The 20,227-nt window shown below is 46.1% G+C and overlaps 2 protein-coding genes across 2 annotated transcripts; one reads left to right on the top strand and one right to left on the bottom strand.

Moving 5' to 3' along the window:
• Positions 1–562: 562 nt before the first annotated feature.
• Positions 563–6,675, bottom strand: rab5if (RAB5 interacting factor). Its single transcript, XM_084016272.1, has 5 exons — positions 6,564–6,675; positions 4,272–5,539; positions 3,044–3,147; positions 2,832–2,961; positions 563–1,983 (listed from the first exon to the last, which is right to left on the bottom strand). Exons 2-5 carry the CDS (start codon positions 4,377–4,379, stop codon positions 1,942–1,944), a joined length of 384 nt encoding a protein of 127 aa, XP_083872398.1. The 5' UTR covers positions 4,380–5,539; positions 6,564–6,675; the 3' UTR covers positions 563–1,941.
• A 182-nt stretch (positions 6,676–6,857) lies between these two features.
• On the top strand, positions 6,858–19,760 carry zhx3b (zinc fingers and homeoboxes 3b). The gene is made up of 7 exons (XM_084016271.1): positions 6,858–7,079; positions 12,412–13,259; positions 13,343–13,447; positions 13,528–15,084; positions 16,741–17,469; positions 17,889–18,153; positions 18,858–19,760. Exons 2-7 carry the CDS (start codon positions 12,573–12,575, stop codon positions 18,866–18,868), a joined length of 3,354 nt encoding a protein of 1,117 aa, XP_083872397.1. The 5' UTR covers positions 6,858–7,079; positions 12,412–12,572; the 3' UTR covers positions 18,869–19,760.
• The last annotated feature ends 467 nt before the right edge of the window (positions 19,761–20,227 follow it).

Raw genomic sequence — 20,227 nt, 5'->3', positions numbered from 1 at the left:
ATTTCCGCCACTGTGTTAAAAATTAAACCCATTATAATAAATAAATATCAAAATAATGAGATACTAAAGATATTGGGACACCTTGTCATTATTTTGAGATAATAATTCACTATTTTGCAACTCATTTTAAAGTAGCTTTATAAAGACTTATGGATTTTTCCCCCAAAAAATCTCCACCTGGAAAATAATAAACATGAAAAAATAAATCAGTAAAAATGAAAAAAACTAACTAATATTTCTGTACTTCTGCATAAGTAAAATGACAACTTCTGCACTTTATCTTGTTAATCGTTATTGCTGCTTTTAGTGAAGTAAAAGCTTCGATATTAAATCATAATTCTGACTTACCGTGAGTATTTTTGTTTTGCTGGGACAAATACTTTTCCCTAATATGGACGTAACAAAAAGCTAAATACAGTGGAATGCATTGCAGTTAAAAGGAAACTCAGCATGAAGTACAAGGTGAGCGCTCCAGCACATCTTTCAATAATCACGATTCATCATTTGACAAAAAAAGAACACTAAAATATCTTCTACATTTCAATAAAACACGGAAACCATCTCTTTGAAAATGGAGGCCAAATAAAGCCCATGTTTAATGATTCCCAAAAGATTTGATCAGAAAATACAATCCTTTCAAACACCAGCTGCGTCTCTAATAGAAACAGTATCATTACAACAACTTTGCAAGAACTGTTTTTAAAAGTTCTTCACTATAAAATACTGAGAAAAATGTTACATCTAACGAGATATAACATAATTACAAAGAAATCAGCATAATACAAGGTGGGTTTGACAAAAAAGGGACATTGTACAGAATTTACAGACAAAGTTTAAATTAATTTCAAAACAACAGGTAAGACTTTGATCTGGAAGCTACATGTGAGAATAAAAACAATAAATTTAAATTATTTCTACGCTCCTAACTAACGCCATTGATAAATGACATCTAGATGCACGAACAGCAAGTCATGGCAGTGCACAGATCAGTTTGAAATCTGTGAACGTTTGCATCTGAAACGGCATGCACGTTTCCTCCCCTCCGCTGCGAGGAAATGGATGGACAGATAAGTTAGTTATTAGCTCCTGACTGAGTAACAGCACATCGATTGATCTGGCGGATACTGATCGGATATCAGCTGATATGTGCATCGTACCAACCAGCATTTTTTGTTTTGTTAAAATTAATGAGATTTAAGCTTCGTTGGTTATGACCTTTGACATTTGTTGGTGTATTAGGAGGAAATAAGATTGACAGATTTAAGTGGGGGAACAAAAAAAACATGGATACTGTAGCTGGTAAAATCAATGACAACCTGTGATGCTCTTTACTGCCACGCCTCTTTTAGATTAATTAGTTTACTCATTTTAATCGTTTGTCAGGGCTGCTTGATCATTTTCAGAAACATTTTATCTTCCTGGTTCTTTTAAACACCAAATCGAGTTTGTTTTGCCACTATATTAAAAAAGGTCACTCTTGATATTACAGTGTGGTTGAACCCTGATAGTTACACGAGGACACTCTCATTATTGTTATTATCTTTACAGTCTAAAATTAACTCTTCTAAAACAGAAGAGGAAAGCAACCATCACTAAAGAATCCCTATTCTGTTTCTCAACATGGCGCTCTGCGGTCGTTCGGCCCCGGCTGAACGACTCGTTAGTGTTTTGTCAGAGATGGACGACGGCGTGAGGAAGGAAATATGTAATGAAGGGTGCCTTAAAAACTGAACCCCCCGCAAAATTAGAGATGTACATTAGTTGTTCATCGCGGTGGTCCTGCAGGATCTTCTTTAATCGAACTAGGATTCCCATGATGCACCGCACACTGAAGAGTCATACTGGATGTAGGAGCGTTGGCGCCCGTTGAAACCGCCGAGTTCCTCCACCTCAGCGGTTTCCTTCAACAGAAATGTTCGTACTTAGTGTCCTGTGGGTTCCTCAGTCATAATGTAGCGCTGTGTAAAAGATTATCCACACCACCTGGTAGAGAAACAAAACGCCACGGATTAGACACCAAGCAGCCAATTAGGTGATCCACAAAACAGCACACTGATTCATTTCATTATAAGAGGCTCAACAAAACACATGAACCTGGTGAGACACAAGACGTCCTCTTCCTTCAGACGAGTGGAGAGAAACTAAACTGAACACACGTTTAGGTGTAAATTCACCAAAGGTATCCGTTAGATAATGCCTCATTTGCATATTAAAACATTTAATAAAACTTGTAATACAAAAAAAGAATTGGCTAAATGTAATTCATCTACTGGGGACGTTTTGTGAGGATATCTATTAGTTCAAATGGATTTTATAATCCAGGTCATTCTCCCTGAATTTGTTTTTTCTCAGACTGAGCCATAAATCTCCACTTCAGCATCACTTCCATCCACCAAACTTTCCATTCCTTTCTGTACTCTGAATGTTTTACAGAGATGGATTTCTTTATGGCTGTTGACAGTATTTTGTGATTTATGGAGTGATACAAAGAGATGTCCTCTGTAAAAACCTTTGATTCTAACAGAACAAATGAAACAAGAATTTTTAACCTGGATATTCAATGTTCAGATTTCTGTTCTGGAAATGTATGCAAATTAGCACACATTTGATACAATAAAGCATAATTTGCATATTTAAATATATATAAATCCAGAAAACCTGATCAACTGGGGAAGTTTCACAGTGAAATATATTAGTGACTTCTTTTTTTTTTACCCTATTCACATGTAGTTTCTCCCCTAAAAGGGGTATTAATATATCATTAAGGACAGATTAATGAAGCTATACTTTGTGCAAAGCATTAGCATCACTCAAGATATTAGCATCCCCACCAGAAACAGAGCAAAAGACGTCATGAAGCCTTCTTTGGTGAGCTCCCACGTGCCTCCGTACTCTTCCTCGTCGATCTGCTGAAAGCTGCTGAAGTATACATACAGGACGCCGGCGTTGATGATGCAGAATCTAACGAGGGAAAACACATGAACACATTCACTCTGCAGCCATTTGGGTGGGTTGAGTCCGACAGGAGGTTGAGAACACTTACATGGCTATTCCCAGGAACCCTTTCAACGGAGCGACTCCCCAGATCACACCGAGGATTATTGCAATGATCTGCCGAAGCCAGTAGATCACATCTAAAAACTCGTCCTGTAAAAGAAAACACACGAGATGCAAAGAAAAAAAACATACCAATTAGAACACCATACATTATATAAAAACATCACAACCCCCTTAATGTACAGCTGTCCACTCTTATTTCTCTACATGTCCGTCTGGATATTTATCAGTCATACCTGCTTATAGATCATTCATCATTACCCTTTGTTATTATTGTACAGCTACTGTGTGAACTTATTTGCTATTATTATTGCTGAATTAGTATTGCGGAGGAGACTGGGATCGTTCTTTTATGTGTAAGATAACATCGAGTTTGACTTGGATTTAGACGTGATAATAATAAATAGCCAGTAATGTGAATATCACAACTAAAGCAGCTAAACAATAATTGCTAGAAACGCCAGAACAGGTTGATAAATTCAGCAGATGACATAATTTACTGTAACGCAGGCTAACTCCATATTAAAATATCCAGAATGTAAGACGATATCCAGGCTCATATCATTATATCTGTACAATAATCAACATTTCCTGGGCCTGGGCCGGGCCTTCATTTAGGTTACCTCAGGTCATAGGTCACGTTAAGGTCACAGGAAACAAACTGATGATTTTTTTTTATCAATTTGTTACTTTTTTAAAAGTTTATCATCATTACTATAACAAAAGTGGCTCACACGTGAGGATTTCTCTCTATTTTATTAATTTATTTTTTACATAACAGACCCTCTATCCTTGTTTCCAGATGCTGCTGCTTATTTATTTGCATTCACTTTTCTAACTTATTAATATGTACAGTTTTTGTTGCCATTTCATTCTTGTAAAGCTCCTCTGCGTGTCCTTAAATTCCATCAAATAACGTTTCTTTTCATTGAATTAACAGTAAGCGGAAATAACTGAAATAGTAAATAAATAGAGTAGTAAACTAGGTGACTACTACACTTATTTGTATTGACACTTGGCCAACTTCCTGGTTTTTACACTTGAACAAGCCGCCGACACAATAACGGTATTTAGTGGAGGCGCATTAATCCTGGCGTGCTAAGCTAGCTCCAGACCGGCTCTGCTAGCCAGCTGCAGCGGGAGCTCCGGAGCTTCGGGGCGGCGAGCCGCGACCCCGAGCCGCCGTGCCGCGTTACAGAAGGACGGCGGCTGACCTTCTCCTCCCAGACAGCGGTGCTGTTGAAGGCTTTGCTCCATGTGGGCTGCTTCACTCCCCCGTTCAGCAGAGGAGTTTCTTCTTTCCGCTTTAGATTGCTCGTCATTCTTCGGTTTCCTTCGGCTACAGACGTCACAAAGTTATGGAGCCAAACGCGACGACGCTTCCGGCTAGATTTAAGTCTCTAGCGCGACTAGGGGAAGAAAACTCTGTGAAATATTACGGAGGTTTTCTAAAGGGAACGTGGGCTTCGCTGATCTGACAGATTCCAGTCTCTTAACGGAAAAAGGGCAATCTGAGCATGCGCAATACTGTTTGACCCCGGCCACTGACAGCCAATGAGAGAGTGCGACGTTTCTGCGCCGCTAATGCCAGACAGGGGTTTAAAATCTACAGCGACACCCAGTGGACGGAGTCTGTAAGCGCGTTTAGTATTGTCAAAGAAATTTGGATTGTTTATAAGTAGAATAATTCAGTATGTAAGTGGGAAAAAAAATAGTTTTCATTCACATCTCATTATCCTGTGATGAAAGAAAAACAGAAAGACGTATGTGATGTGTTACTGTAAGATACATTACAACACATTTAGACAGCATTTGTATTATATTGGTGCTGCAACCCATATTTTTTTATTTAGTATTATTTTTTGATCAATAAAGGTTTAGTTTGGCCCCAGAAACGTCTTGTCTTTTCAAAACAACAGTTCAAAACCTCAAGATTTTTTAAATTTGTCACCAATGAGGACATGAAATGGGAAAAGGTACTCACATTTGAAATGGGGCACAACATTTTTATTAAATGTGTGTGTCATTAAAATATGACCGAGAATGAGTAATTGATCAGCAAAATTGTCAATCATTTTTCTATCAATTAAGGGATTAATAAATTGCAGCTCTACATTATACGGTATATCAAATTAACAGACATTTAAATATGATGAAAGTAAGCAACCCAAGACTATGTTTATCCACTCATATATAAAAGATAGGAACAAATAATATATGTTTTGTATTATTATAAAAAAGAAGAAGACAACAGTTAAGAAATAAATGTAGATTTTGAAGGGAAAAAAATAATATAGCTGCAGATTTCTTCAAACAAAACAAATAAATCAGTGAAGAAATGCATGAAACAGACATGAAATGCTCTTTCTGACCGGCTCAATGGATGCATGTCTCCCTTCTGTCCAGCAGAGGGCGTCCTTCCTTCACGGTATCTTCACTCCAGTGAGTGAAAGTTGTATTAGCCTCATCCTCTCTGACCTGACTGGATGACACATAACTGGTGTAAACGCAGTGAGTTGTCCAGGAATGTATCGATAACGGTTCGCTCAGTCCTAAAACAGTTGGACAAATACGATGTAATGACGAACTTTTGAGTCATCCGAGTGGAGGTATAATGCTGAAAACAGGAAAATAACCTAAAGTAAATGTGGTTTATAAAAAAACATCAACAGAATTTAACTCATACATGACTTAGTAGTCATAGTTTAGTGTGGCATCACATCACTATAAGTTCAACAGCCGGACAGTTAGCCGCTACGCTAATGCTCACAGCGAGGTCTAAATAAAAACAGACAAAACATGATGTTTAGGCTACGGTAGTTTAAAATTACGCTATATTTTATTATAGGACGTAATTGTGAATCTTAATTTAAAAAAAAATCATGTCCAAGTTTGCTAAATAGCATGTTATTGTTAAGTTTAGCAGCTAGTCCTGAGAAGCCGTCGGCTGTCTGAATAAATATAATAAATGAATGAAGACTCTGATTATAGAGATGAATTAAAGCAAACTGAATCTGAACTGATTTCACTTGATCTGGATGAAGCAGTCAAGCAGAGTTCAGCTAACAATCCCATGTGCTGCTCCGACGTCCCTCATTCATTTAGCTAGCTAGCTATTTTCTTATATTGAGCTAGCGTGCAATGCTAATGCTAATCATGATGCTAATCACTAGCTTGCCCATGAGCAGGAAAGTGATAAAAAGCTAGTTAGCATAATTAATTTGCCAACTTTAAAATAAAAGTGATGTTATTATTATTATTGCTGTTTATATTATTATTGTATATTTAAACATGTAGGACTAAACTTGAATGACAACAGATTTTTTTTATATATATATATATATACTTATGTATGTGTTAATAAGATATATATGTATTATATATATTTCACATATTATATATAATAATATATTGTATATATATGCCATCTCTAATACTACATAATCATATGTTGTACATCAGTGAGCTCTAGTTTTCTGGGCTCCTGTCCCTTTAAGAGAGGTCACCTGGGGGAGAGAGACAGGTGTGGGTCGCCGTAGCAGCAACAACAACATCGCGTTTCACCGGAGGACGCTCTAGTCCGCCTTCTAGACCTCGACCAGGACCCCCGCGTCCCGTCGGGCCGAAGCCAGGACAGGATGCCTGACTCCCTCTCTGCGCGGCGGAGCTCGAGCTCTCACGCCAACTCCACCGTCAGTGACGTCGGCGTCACGTGTCCGCCTCTTCCCTCGGTACGTCCGTCGTATTTTCCTCCCCTCCGCTGGCTCGCGTTAAACACCGAGAGCCGCTGGAAATAAACACGCGCAGAAAGAGACGGGAAGAAGGGAAGGGGGAGAGGGAGAGGCTGGAGGGACCGGGCCGGCTCCGGTGTCACGTTTATCGGCAGCCCCGCGGACAGAAGGGGGCTCAACACCTACAAGTTCCCATCAGTGAACCTCCTTTTCGGGCTCCGCGGAGCTCCGTATCCCCGCAAACTTTTATAAAGCCCCCGCGCTGCGTTCACGGAGCCCCGCCGAGGCGAGGTGAGTGTGTGTCCGTGCTTCACGTTTACACAAGTGTTTGCCAAAACTTGTGTCGAGCTAATTGTGAGCTTACCTTCTGCTGGCCAGCTGCATGTCGCTGGCTTAAAATGGCGACAGCTAACAGGAGGGGGGGGGGGGGGGGTATTTATTTATTTATTTCGGTCTGGGAGGGGGGGCTCTGCTGTTCCTGAGTCGGTTACATCGGGTTTATAAAAACCGGAATGCGGACCCGTTAAGTTGGGGCTCACTCCGCCGAAGTTGAGCGGAAATGTTTGACGCTGCTGCGTTCAGGGGACTCACCGTTTTCTCTAAACTAACCGGGCTCACGTTTCTGTCACAACAACCGTAAAACACGAGAAGCGGCGGCACGTTGTTGCTTTATATTTAAAAAGCTGGGAGATTTTTCATTTTTATTTGATTTATTATTATTGGCGGAATTTTCCTATTATTATTAAATGTGTTTTTTTTTCTCGCAGGTTAAAAACCACTCTGACCTCCTGGCAGGTAAATAATATTTGCAGAGTGCAAAAAAATAGTTCAAATAAATGAATTGCAAGCTCATGTTATAAGGTCTATTTTATATTTTTATATTTTATTTTATCTCGTAAACTACATCCTGCATGCTGTATAGTATAGTGAGTGTGTATTCAACACTGCAGGAAAAAGAAACGACCCCCCCCCCCCCCCATGTGCACACAGATAATAAATAAATATATCTTACATCACAGTTACAAGTGTGTATGTAGCTGCTGCTCTTAGATTTAATTTAAATTCATTAAATACAAACTAATAGTGTCCATTTAAAATATCCAAATGTAAATGTGTGATAATAAAAACCGGATTATTCTGTGGGGGTCTAGTGTTTGAACGAGGATGGATTATTAGAAGCCATATTCTTGTTTGTTTGTTTTTTTAAAGCAGGCGGCCCTGTGGCGGCCCGCGGGCCGGAGGTTGGCCTCCCTGGGATTAGAGCAAAGCTTTCCCCAGACAGGCAGCTAGTTTGTGTCTGACGTGAGTTCAAATGCACAAACGGCTTAATCCACCTGTCCATCTAAAGCCCACAGTGGTTCACATGTCTGCTGCTGGAATACCCCGTTTACAAACTCAACGATGACAAACAGTCACAGGTTTTTCTCTGGTTTTAGGACTCGATAACTTTCCCCGTTCGCTCCTTCTTCCCCTTAGTTTCGACGGCTCCATTAATGATCATCTTCTTCTTGTTTGTTTCTAGTGTTCTAATGATCAGCGTGGCGACATTAATGAAACAGAGCAACTCTGAGTGTGTGTCAGTGTTTCAGTAATGACTCTTCATCCACGTTGCTTCATCAGTGAGTTACCTCCTCTCTCTCGACCCCATGCAATGATAATTTACTTCCAGATCTCAGCTGCTTCTCATGAGGCTTTTCACCATCCTGGTAGAGTGAGGGGGGAGGGCAGTGTGATCCACTCCCTCGTCCAGAGCAGGTCTGGGGTCAGCAGCAGAGAAGCAGCCTCTTGCTCTGCTTGGCTGGTTAACAGCTTGTGATGTCAGCCATTTTAGGTCGGACAGCACAGTTGCACAGTGCTCCGCCATTTTTTTCTCTCCCTCCCGTCTCAGCAGCCCAGTTTTAAAACGACTGCACCGGCAGTGGCCGCAGCATTGCAGCCATTTCTTTCTCTTTTTTTTATGTTGCAAACCCACGCAGCCGTCCGCTGCCCTGACCCGAGATCAGCCCAAGTGGGACTCGGCAGCGGACGGACGCTGCAGGAACACGGACGTTGAGGTTTCCTCACTGGTGCCAGTTTTGTACCAAGAGTTTAAAACGCTGGAGAGAAGAGTTCAGATGCACAAAAGCATGAGAGCGTTGAGAAGGGGATGCACGTGAACCCCGGCTTGATTGACCGGAGGAGGGTTGGTTGGATTGAATCCAATGAATCCATGTGGTGAATTCAGAAACGGGGACACAAGAACAACATGGATTTCTGTTTTGGTACAGAGAGGATGGTGAGGGTTTTTTTGGACTTGATAATTAGCTTGAATGCGCTTGGAGACCGTCGGTCCCTCGGCCCTCTCTGAAAGACGAGCATCTGTCAGGCCTGTTCAGGAGCCCTGCAGGCCAAAGAGCTACAGAACAACGGCAGCAGGCCGGGCAGATGTCTGGACGGCGACTCAAAAGAGTGTTAACAGGAAGAGAGCTCCGGCCAATAGCGTGCCTCGGCGACGGCGACCACACCTAGCTGGGGAGACATGAACACCGCGTGAGGGAGGCACTGAAATAGGAGCAGGGCAGGGACTCGCCAAAATACCACTCACAGGGGTGTGTGGAACAAACAAGCCCCGCTAGAACCAGGGCTGGATGGCATAGAGTGTGTGTGTGTGTGTGTGTGTGTGTGTGTGTGTGTGTGTGTGTGTGTGTGTGTGTGTGTGTGTGTGTGTGTGTGTGTGTGTGTGTGTGTGTGTGTGTGTGTGTGTGTGTGTGTGTGTGTGTCCACACGCATTGAGCTGGTGGGAGAGAGAGAGGGGGTAGGAGGTGGTTGCCATGGGGACAGTAACACACCAGTGGCGCTGCCGACCTGTCTCCCTGGGCCAAACTTGCTGAGAGGGAGGAGAAAAAGGAGGAACGGGGGAGGGAGGGAAAAAGGGAAGCAAGAAATGAAGCAGAAAAAAAAGGGCAAGCGTTTGTCTCGCATTTAAATCTCAACATCACACCTGTGTTCCGAGCTAGGTGAGGAGTCGTTTGGTTAGCATGCGGCTACGCTACAGGGCCACGCTGTCGGGATTCTAGCGTGTGCTATTATTGCACTCAGAGGTTACAGGCCGAGAGTCGGGGGGCGGGGGGGGGGGGGGGGGGGGGGGGGGGGGGGAGGTCATGCTGTGCTGAGACACTGATGAGGTGTAGACGCAAACCAGGACGGAAGACAAAAACAAGTCTTTGTGTCACTGATCTCACATAGTGGGAAGAAATGGCAGCCTCACTACCTCAGTAAACAACACACAGGCTCGCAGGCAGCCACCCCCGCACGCCACACACACACACACACACACACACACACACACACACACACACACACACACACACACACACACACACACACACACACACACGAGAACATGCCCCTCCCCCCCACACAGGAAACCCACACATGCAAACGCTGACACACATAACAGACACAGAATGGCCACATGGCCAGTCAACATATGTGCATCACTCCGATGCTTCGACGCGCTCACACAGTGAGTCAACGGAGCTCGGCGCCGCTGGGACGCCGTGAGCCGGCGCCATCGAGTCACCGGGAACAGCTCGGCTTCGGCCGTGCGGCGTTCCCCCCCCTCACCTGTGCGACGCCCCCGTTGGGTTACCCGCCTCACAGAGTTCATTTTTCCTTTCATCACATGCCGTCGCCGTGCGACTTGTTGCCACTGTGGCGCCGTGCTACCGGCCGGCCGTAAACACGAGTTTAAGTTGAATGGTTTTTGCCTGGGACATTAAAGTGTGCTGAACTTAAGGTTATGTCCACTGGCTGAAGAGCTCTGGTTGGAACATTCCAGGCTTTGCAGTGCAGCAAGGAGGGAGGGAGGGAGGGGGGGAGGCACTGTGTGATTGTAGTTTGGAGCGAGAAGGGGGCGTTGAAGAGCGGGGGTTAGCAGGCTGGGTTGGTGGTGGCTGGTTGGAGGGGGGTATCAGGGAGGAAAATTCCTCGCTGAAACACCTCAGTGCTTTCTCCACGACAGTTAACACCCCTCCTTCCCTCGTCTCCTCACCCCCCAAACCGGCTGCCCATCCCCCACCATCCTCTCCCGGTTTTTTGCTCTCTCCCTCGCCTCTCCTCTTCCTTACCCACCCAACAGGACCACGTGATGGATGGCTGAGACTGCCCACCCCACAAGCCTTTGTGTTGGTCATGTGACCAGCCTGCCTTGGCAGAGCGGTGCCCCCTGATGCAGAGCCTGAATGGCAGGGGAGCAGGAGGGGTGCAGCCCAAGCTACAGTTACTCTCTTTTTGGGGGGGGGCATCACGTTCCCTCCACAGTAGCACATTTGCCTGTTAACCCCTCGCATTCAGACGAGTGACAAAACGGATAAAGACAACCAATCTAACGTGAGTCTAGCTCATCAAGTATCTCTTCCTTGGATCTGACTTCCTAAAAAGACCGGAGGTCAACGACACACAAACTTACTCAAAAGTCTTGCATCGGCTTTTGAATGCAGGAAAGTGAACTCCTTTTTCACTCAGTGAAAGGGAGTCCGTCACACTCGGCCCTGTGAGACTGCTGGCGAGGTTTTGGGCCACCGCTGCATGACCTTTATGTTGCAAGGCGAGGTTATGTGTGATTATTTGGTTGATCGAGCGTATGATGACACCAACTTGGAAGCAAGGCCCGTCACCTGATGGTGTGGCGTTGCAGCAGCATTTGTGCACAAAAGAGAGGTTGCGTCTGTAACACTTTTATTTGCACACTCTTATTTGGGCATCGGTGGATTCCTTTAGATTTGGGCTGCATTTGTTCATCAAGTATCTTTGCAGAGGGAGGGGCTGCACTTCTTGTGTGCTGTTGAACTTTTGCAAGCTTTTTGCAGCCCTGTGTCACTTGGGTGCAGAGTGATTGGGAGAGTAATTGCCCCGGAGCTGTCCTCCCCAACGTCACCACCTCCCTGTCAGGGGGAGGGGCCAACCCCACCACAGGAAGCTTCGCCATTTTGAATGGAGACAAAGGATGTGGACATTTTTTTTGAAGATCCACATTCTTATGCAGGTCAGCGTGTTTTTCTATCTGTACTGTTCTGTACCCCCCCCCCCCCCCCCCCCCCCCCCCCCCAGAAACATCTGTTGAACCATCCAGTTGCACAAAGCTTCAGCAACACATTTACAAATGAGCATTTCTGTGGCAATCTTCTCTAAAAGGTGAAAGGCAGAGAAGCTCTGGATTAAAAAAAAAAGAAATACAGAATGTGCTCTGTGTGGGGGTGTGTCTGAACGAGGGGAAGTGAGGCAGAGTTGTGTGGGGGAGGGGAATGAAGGGGGTAGGACAGGAGCTCTCCCAAACAGCCTTCAGTGGAGAAGGAGACTGAGCTCGTTTGAATGCCCTCATGGAAGAGACAGACTTCCTGGGACAGGGGGAGTTGAGAAGACTTTTTTGTTTTTATTATTAAATGAAATAAACACCAGATTTTAAAGGTCTGATTATCACCTGTACTGTTGATATTTTACCTGGAAGCATCCGGCCGTGCTGAGAGGAAACTGGCTTGTGTGTCTCGTTTCTCCTCCTCACTTTCTGCTCCAAATAGAACATTTTTAACGCCACAAACCAAAAACTCCAACTAAAACGTGTTCCTCTCTCTCTCATTTACAGGTTCTCCCTTTTTAGAAATCGCAGTGGGAGCTACAAGTGGACCTATGGACACGTCCCGCCGCCGTCCTCCTCCCCCCACGTCTAGTCTATAGACGACCCGTATCCTCACTCGCACCCCGTTCTCGGCCATTTGACTAACCCCCCCACCCTGCGGTCCCACCATGGCCAGCAAGAGGAAGTCCACTACTCCTTGTATGATCCCCAGCAAGGTCATACGCCCAGCGGATGAGGGTGAGCGGGACTCTCCGGGTCTCCTCCGTCAGTCCAGACACAGTCCACTCAACCCGGGAGAGCCTTGCAAACCCGAGGCGGGGGACGATGCCGGCACTTACACCTGTAAGCCTTGTGACTTTGAAACCCATGACCTTAACTTGTTCCTGGATCACGTGTACTCTGGGCACCCGGACTTCCGCGCGGACCCCAGCTTCTTTTGCGTGAGCTGCGGGGTCTCGGCGGCCAAGTTCGAGGGGCTGGCGCTGCACAATGCCAGGGTTCACCCCAGCACGCTGAACACAACGCTGCAGCTGAGGAAGAAGGACAGGAGAGTGGTGGTGGAGCAGAGTCTGGTGTCCGGGGCCGAGACGGGGAAGGATAGCGAGATCTCCTTCACCAAAACGCCCATTATGAGGATGCTGAAGGGCAAGTCAGAGTCCAAACGGATAGTGGTGTCTCACCCGGCCTCCGACGAGCCTCCCTCAGAGCCGGAGAGGAAAGAGCCCGCAACAGTGACGGTCACCCACGTTCCAACAATCGTCCACAACGGAACGACCAAGGTCACACTGCCGTCGGCGATCCAGATAGTCAACGGCTCTGGAGCGCTACCCATGCTGAAGACCCCAATCACACAGGTAGCTGGTTCTTCACGCTGTCTGGGCCGTTAAAGTCCATGTGGGTCAGATATTTAAGATTATTTTATGTTCGTTTCCGACAGGTGGTCTCCGTCGTTCAAAACAGAAGCCTTCATCAATCTACACCAATCACAGCCTCCTCACACATTTCCTCCGCTTCCTATTCAACCTCCAAAAATCTCCCCAAGGTAATTGCTTGATTTTGCGTTGCCCCGTTTATGAAGTGAATTGGAGATGAAATGGTGTAATCATCTCTTCCTCCTCCCAGGTGATGATTCCTCTGAGCAGCATCCCGACCTACAGTGCCTCCATGGACTCCTCTTCCTTCTTGAAGACCTCCTTCAGTAAGTTCCCGTACCCCACGAAGGCGGAGCTCTGCTACCTGACCGTGGTCACGAAGTTCCCCGAGGAGCAGATCAAGATCTGGTTCACGGCCCAGAGGCTCAAACAAGGCATCAGCTGGTCCCCCGAGGAGATCGAGGAGGCCAGGAGGAAGATGTTCAACACCATCATCCAGACTACATCTTCCGGCTTGCAGCAGCAGACCCACAGCGGCCACAGCCCGGCCCAGCACACGATCACGGTCCTGCCTGCCTCGTTGGGGGCTACTGGGATCCCTCACATCCTGCAGGGCTCTCTCGTCAGTCAAGGAGGGGTGATCGTCACACAGCCGGTCATGGCCAATGGCATCCAGGTGAGCAGCGCTCCTGTGGCGCTGGCGGTCACGCCCAAGCCCCAGGCTGCAGCCCGGCCCATGATGCAGGCCCGACCCGCTGCAGCCCTGGTGGCCGACAAGGGCATCAGCATGGTGGTGGGGACGGTGGGCAGCAGCAGCAGCACCGGCAGCACCATCATCTGCAGCAGTAATAGTAGTCGGAGTAGCAGAGAGGGCATCGGCAGCATCACTCCCAGCAGTCACGCCAGCATCATCAACCTTAGTTTGGGGAGTAGTAATCTTTCTAGCGCTAAGGTGAGCAACGGTAAACACAGCAACGGTAAACACAGCAACGCAGACTTCAACAACAAGAGCAATAGCAACGTCACCAGCCATGTAATTGCTAAGAACACTGATATCATCAACGCCAACAACACCAGCATTGTGAAGAGCGACGTCAAAGTGATCACGGAAAGTAAAAACGCCCCGGACGGCAAAACTGATCACAGCAGAGCAGGCGGCGACGGACAGAAGAGAAAAGATGGCAACGCCAGCAGCAACAAGAAGAACACGGCCAACACGAGCACAGACGACGTCGCCGCCGCCGCCGTCGACTCTCCAGGCATCCAGCTGGAGGAGGCGTCTTCCCCCGCCTCCAAGTCGTCTTCCCCGTCTCCTGCAGCACCTCCAAGCGGCACATCCGGCTTACAGACCCCCGTCAACGCCTTCCTGGACCCCACCTTTTACAAGGGCAAGAAGTCTCAGGGGCAGCTCAACGCGCTGAAGGGCAGTTTCCAGGCCGGGCAGTTCCCCGACCAGGAGGAGGTGGAGCGCCTCATCTCTCTGACCGGGCTCACGGTACGAGAGGTCCGCAAGTGGTTCAGTGACCGCCGCTACCACTTCCGCAACCTCAAAAGTTCGCGCTCAAGCACGGAGCGGAAGTCTGGAGCGGGAGGCAGTCCGAGTACACCAGGGGGCGCCGCCAACCCTGTCGATCTGTCTGAAAGCAACAGCAGCTCCGGCGCCAAAACGCCCCAGCACAGCTCGGCGCCCCTGAGCCCGACCACCTCGCAGACTCCCACGTCTCCGACCACGCCGTCCCGCCGACTCCCCAGAGCGCCTTCTCCTGATTTCACAGCTATCCGGTACAAGGAGAGAGACCCTCATCAGGTGCGTCAAAAGCTACGGGCAACATGTGTCCCATGCAATGTAGCTACATTAGTTATTACATTAGCTCCTACATTAGTTTTTACATTAGCTCCTACATTAGCTCCTACATTAGTTTTTACATTAGCTCCTACATTAGCTCCTACATTAGCTCCTACATTAGTTTTTACATTAGCTCCTACATTAGTTATTACATTAGCTCCTACATTAGTTTTTACATTAGTTCCTACATTAGCTCCTACATTAGCTCCTACATTAGTTATTACATTAGCTCCTACATTAGCTCCTACATTAGCTCCTACATTAGTTCCTACATAAGCTCCTACATTAGTTATTACATTAGCTCCTACATTAGCTCCTACATTAGTTATTACATTAGCTCCTACATTAGTTTCTACATTAGCACCTACATTAGCTCCTACATTAGCTCCTACATTAGCTTCTACATTAGTTATTACATTAGCTTCTACATTAGCTCCTACATTAGCACCTACATTAGCTCCTACATTAGCTCCTACATTAGCTCCTACATTAGTTATTACATTAGCTCCTACATTAGCTCCTACATTAGTTATTACATTAGCTCCTACATTAGTTTCTACATTAGCTCCTACATTAGCTCCTACATTAGTTATTACATTAGCTCCTACATTAGCTCCTACATTAGCACCTACATTAGCTCCTACATTAGCTCCTACATTAGTTATTACATTAGCTCCTACATTAGTTTCTACATAAGCACCTACATTAGCTCCTACATTAGTTATTACATTAGCTCCTACATTAGTTTCTACATTAGCACCTACATTAGCTCCTACATTAGCTCCTACATTAGTTATTACATTAGCTCCTACATTAGCACCTACATTAGCTCCTACATTAGATCCTACATTAGTTATTACATTAGCTCCTACATTAGTTTCTACATTAGCACCTATATTAGCTCCTGCATTAGCACCTACATTAGCTCCTGCATTAGTTATTACATTAGCTCCTACATTAGCTCCTACATTAGCACCTACATTAGCTCCTGCATTAGCACCTACATTAGCTCCTGCATTAGTTATTACATTAGCTCCTACATTAGCTCCTACATTAGCACCTACATTAGCTCCTACATTAGCTCCTACATTAGCTCCTACATTAGTTATTACATTAGCTCCTACATTAGTTTCTACATTAGCACCTACATTAGCTCCTACATTAGCTCCTACATTAGCTCCTACATTAGCTTCTACATTAGTTATTACATTAGCTCCTACATTAGCTCCTGCATTAGCTCCTACATTAGCTCCTGCATTAGCACCTACATTAGCTCCTGCATTAGCACCTACATCAGCACCTACATTAGCACCTACATCAGCACCTACATTAGCTCCTACATTAGCTCCTACATTAGCTCCTACATTAGTTTCTACATTAGCACCTACATCAGCTCCTACATTAGTTTCTACATTAGTTCCTACATTAGTTTCTACATTAGCACCTACATTAGCTCCTACATTAGTTTCTACATTAGTTCCTACATTAGTTTCTACATTAGTTCCGACAAGAAAAACTTGTTGACTTAAATGAACAATGAAAAATCCACCTAGTTTTCTTGTTGGAGTCTCCTCAGTCCAGGTTTTTGACTGCGTCCTCTCCTGTATTTCCCTTCAGGTGAAGACTCTAGAGGCCAGCTTCGTCCAGGACCCGGACCCGGCAGGAGAGGAAGTGGACAGACTGCGATCTGAGACCAAGATGACCAGAAGGGAGATCCACGGCTGGTTCGCCGACAGGAGGAAGAGGATGGCAGCCGAGAAAAAGAGGGAGGAGGCGGAGCGGGCGATGAGAGGGGAGGAGGAGGAGATGGAGGTGGACGGGGAGGAGAGACAGAAGGAGGACGGTTCAGGAGAACTCAAGGTCAACCCTATTAAAATAAATCTGAAGATGCTCAAGGTGACAGAGGCCAACGGCAAAACAGAGGGTGAAGGCTTGGACAGTCCACTTCAGTCCGGCGGCACACCTGCCTCCTCCCCAGGCCCCACCCCCTCCTCCACCCCAAAACCAGCCCAGGCCTCTACCCCGACACCCAGACCCTCCCACTCGCCCAAACCCACGGCCATGCGGGGCAAGAAGACGGCGGAGCAGCTGCAGATGCTCAAGCAGGTGTACGCCCGTACGCAGTGGCCCAGCGCCGCTCAGTACGATGACATGATCGCGAGCACCGGACTGCCCAGACCGGAGGTGGTGCGCTGGTTCGGGGACTGCCGCTACGTGCAGAAGAACGGCCAGCTGAAGTGGCTGGAGGCCCACCAGACCAAGGCCCTGGAGGAGGACCTGAAGAAGGGGAACACGCAGGTTCTCCAGGCCCACTACGACGCCCACGGCAGTCTGGAGGAGGCACAGGTATCCACCGCGACACACATTCTCTCTTTACAGCAGCTCGGTGGTCGGAACAACTCAAACCTGAGACGCAGATAAGATCAAACATGTTTCCGTCCTAACACATTTAAGGTTAGGTAATGTTCCCGTAAAGCAGGAAACGAGTCGCTACAGGAAGTGTTCTTTTTTTAGACTTGAGACCAGTTGAGTTGTATGAGTCGCACACAAAACATATTTTGGGACCAAATTAGTTCAGCATTGATTGCTTTTTGATTATAAAGCAAATATCTGCACTCCAGGATTCAGACTAACTGCATGGGAACATGATTTTTAGGAGACCCGTTTATTTCCTCCACTCTGATTGTAGTTACATGTGATGATGTGATGAAAATGTAATGGTCCAAAGCTAACGTGGAGCTCTTGGCTGATGTTTCTCTGCACAGCTGCAGGAATTGGCTCAGGCTTGCGGTTTGACGGCGGACCTGGTGCGACATTGGTTCTCCACCAAGACGGCTTTGCCTCAGCTGGAACAAACCGCCGCCGAACTGAAACCAGCCGTGGTGGCGGCGGCGGCTGAGCCACGGCCATCAGGATCCTCCCCGCCGCAGCCAGGAGGAGGGACGGAGAAGGAGGAGGAGCAGCCGGTGTGCGGTGTAACCACAGAAGCCAAGAAGGCCGCCGCTGACGAGACTGTGACTCCTACTGAAGGTAGGCTTCTCGTACGGACGCTCATCGTTAATACCTCATCATCGTTAATAGGACGTGTCAACGTTAATATGGCTGTAAAGTAAAAATCATCATTCACAAATTGTTGACATTTTTTATTCTGTTATCTATGCATCTAATCTATTATTACCTTATTTAAGATTGTTTAATCAATGATGCTATACAAATATTAGTTGATCTTAATGTAATGACTTTATTTATTTATTTAAGTGCCAGGAACTGATTATGGGGATTATTTTTGGCTCGTCCCGTGTCTGTGTAAAGTCGTCTTTAGTTAGATTACATACAGTCATTAACTCTACTTAAGATTTGAGCAGGCAACTAAGGATTAGTTTAATCATTCATTCATCTGCCAAATATATTCGCAAATAATCAGTCAGATGTTATAACAGTGGCCCCTCGGGATGCACAGGCCAATATTAACCGAGTAGCTGGATCAGGGCCGATCTATGCAATGCAGTTCTACGTCTATTCATTAATACATCAAATACCATTCAAACTGATTCAGATTTTCCTGAGGTCTAAGGGATTAAGATGGCGATGAGTCATAACCCTCATTGTCTCTCAGGTGAATGAGAGGAATGACGCACGCCGTGACGGCATCATCACCAAGAAAATGTATACTTGTGGTTCTCCGGGGCCCGTTGCCATGGTGACTCCTAATTACTTATTTGTTCCGACTACAGGAAGCGACTGAAGAGGCCTTTTTGTCTTGAGGACGAGTTCACGACGCAGTCTGAGGAAGACGGCAGATGTGGTCGTAACCGGATCACCGGATGGACACGGATCCATCCTCACCCCCCTCTCTCTCTCTGTCACCCCTAGAGGTAGGCATGACCTCCCCCTGAAGCCACTAAAGCCCCTCCCATCTATCCACCCACTCCCCCCCCCCCCACCTCCCGTGGTGTCGCCACACAGACCTTCTCCAGGATCCTCCCGGCCGCCATTACAAGGAAGTTCCAGACTGAAGGGAGGAGCCGGGATGACGCCATCTTCCTGCCGTGTTTGTTCCGCCTGTCTGCTCTGATGGGAGAAACATGAAAACAGAGGAAGGAGAGGGGGAGATGTGTGGTTGGACCTCAGCGGGGTTTTTGGACTGTTATCCACCAAACCAACAGACGAGGATGGATGGACCTATTCATAGTTAGTCTTTTCTGCAGGGTGCTTGCCTTAAAGGCCTTAAACGTTAACCGGATGACCCTTCTGTTTCCACGGTGCCATCTTCAGTCTCCCCGTTGATTTAGTTTGGTTTCTCCACCAACGTGCACTCATACACTTTGACTTTGTGCTCGCAGCTTACTTTAAACGTGCTCGCTCGGCTGTTTATAGTGTCTTATGTGAAACACAGCACTGATCATCCTCATCTTTCTACTTCTCATTTCCTGTCTGTACATATTTGGGCATTTAATTGTCCAGTTGTAAAGAAAAACAACAAACATCTATCATCCAAAGAGGGCAAGCACCCTGTTGTGTTTCAACAACACAGCATAGTAGACTTTATGGATTCTGGTTTGTGTTGTAGCATCAAGTGCATTTGTTTTTACGGAACTTTTCCTATGAAATAAATTTGACTGTAGATGAACTGTGAACTTTCACTGGAGTTCCATACTTTAGGCTTGATGTATAATTTTTACAGATGGTATTTGCAGAATAAACAGAACCTAATAAATGTTTGTGAGTCTGCTGGTGCTAAAAAAAACGTCCCGCCTGACCAGACCAACAAATGGTTTGGTCACGCGGGAGCTGATGAAGCTCGTTAATACTCGACAGCGTCTGCAGCATCTTCCAGTCGCCCTCCCGGACCTTTAGTTGCAAGTCATTTCCCATCTCTCCCTCTGGCCTCAATAACGGCACAAAATATGAATCCAAAACATCAGAAAGTAGCAAACCTTTCCTAAAGTCTGTGCTTTTTTTTTTTTCCAAACCAAAACTCTTCACTAACGAGCAGCCAGAACTCAGGAACATCGGCATGTGTGCATGAAAAATCCCTCTGTAATCGATTACCAAAATGGCTAGCGATGAATTTCTTGTAATCATGTTGGCACTGCGACCGTTA

Source organism: Eutrigla gurnardus, assembly GCF_963514095.1.
Source record: "Eutrigla gurnardus genome assembly, chromosome: 8".
Taxonomy (NCBI): domain Eukaryota; kingdom Metazoa; phylum Chordata; class Actinopteri; order Perciformes; family Triglidae; genus Eutrigla; species Eutrigla gurnardus.
Note: the sequence above shows the minus strand (reverse complement) of the source record. Positions and strands in the feature narration are given on the sequence as shown.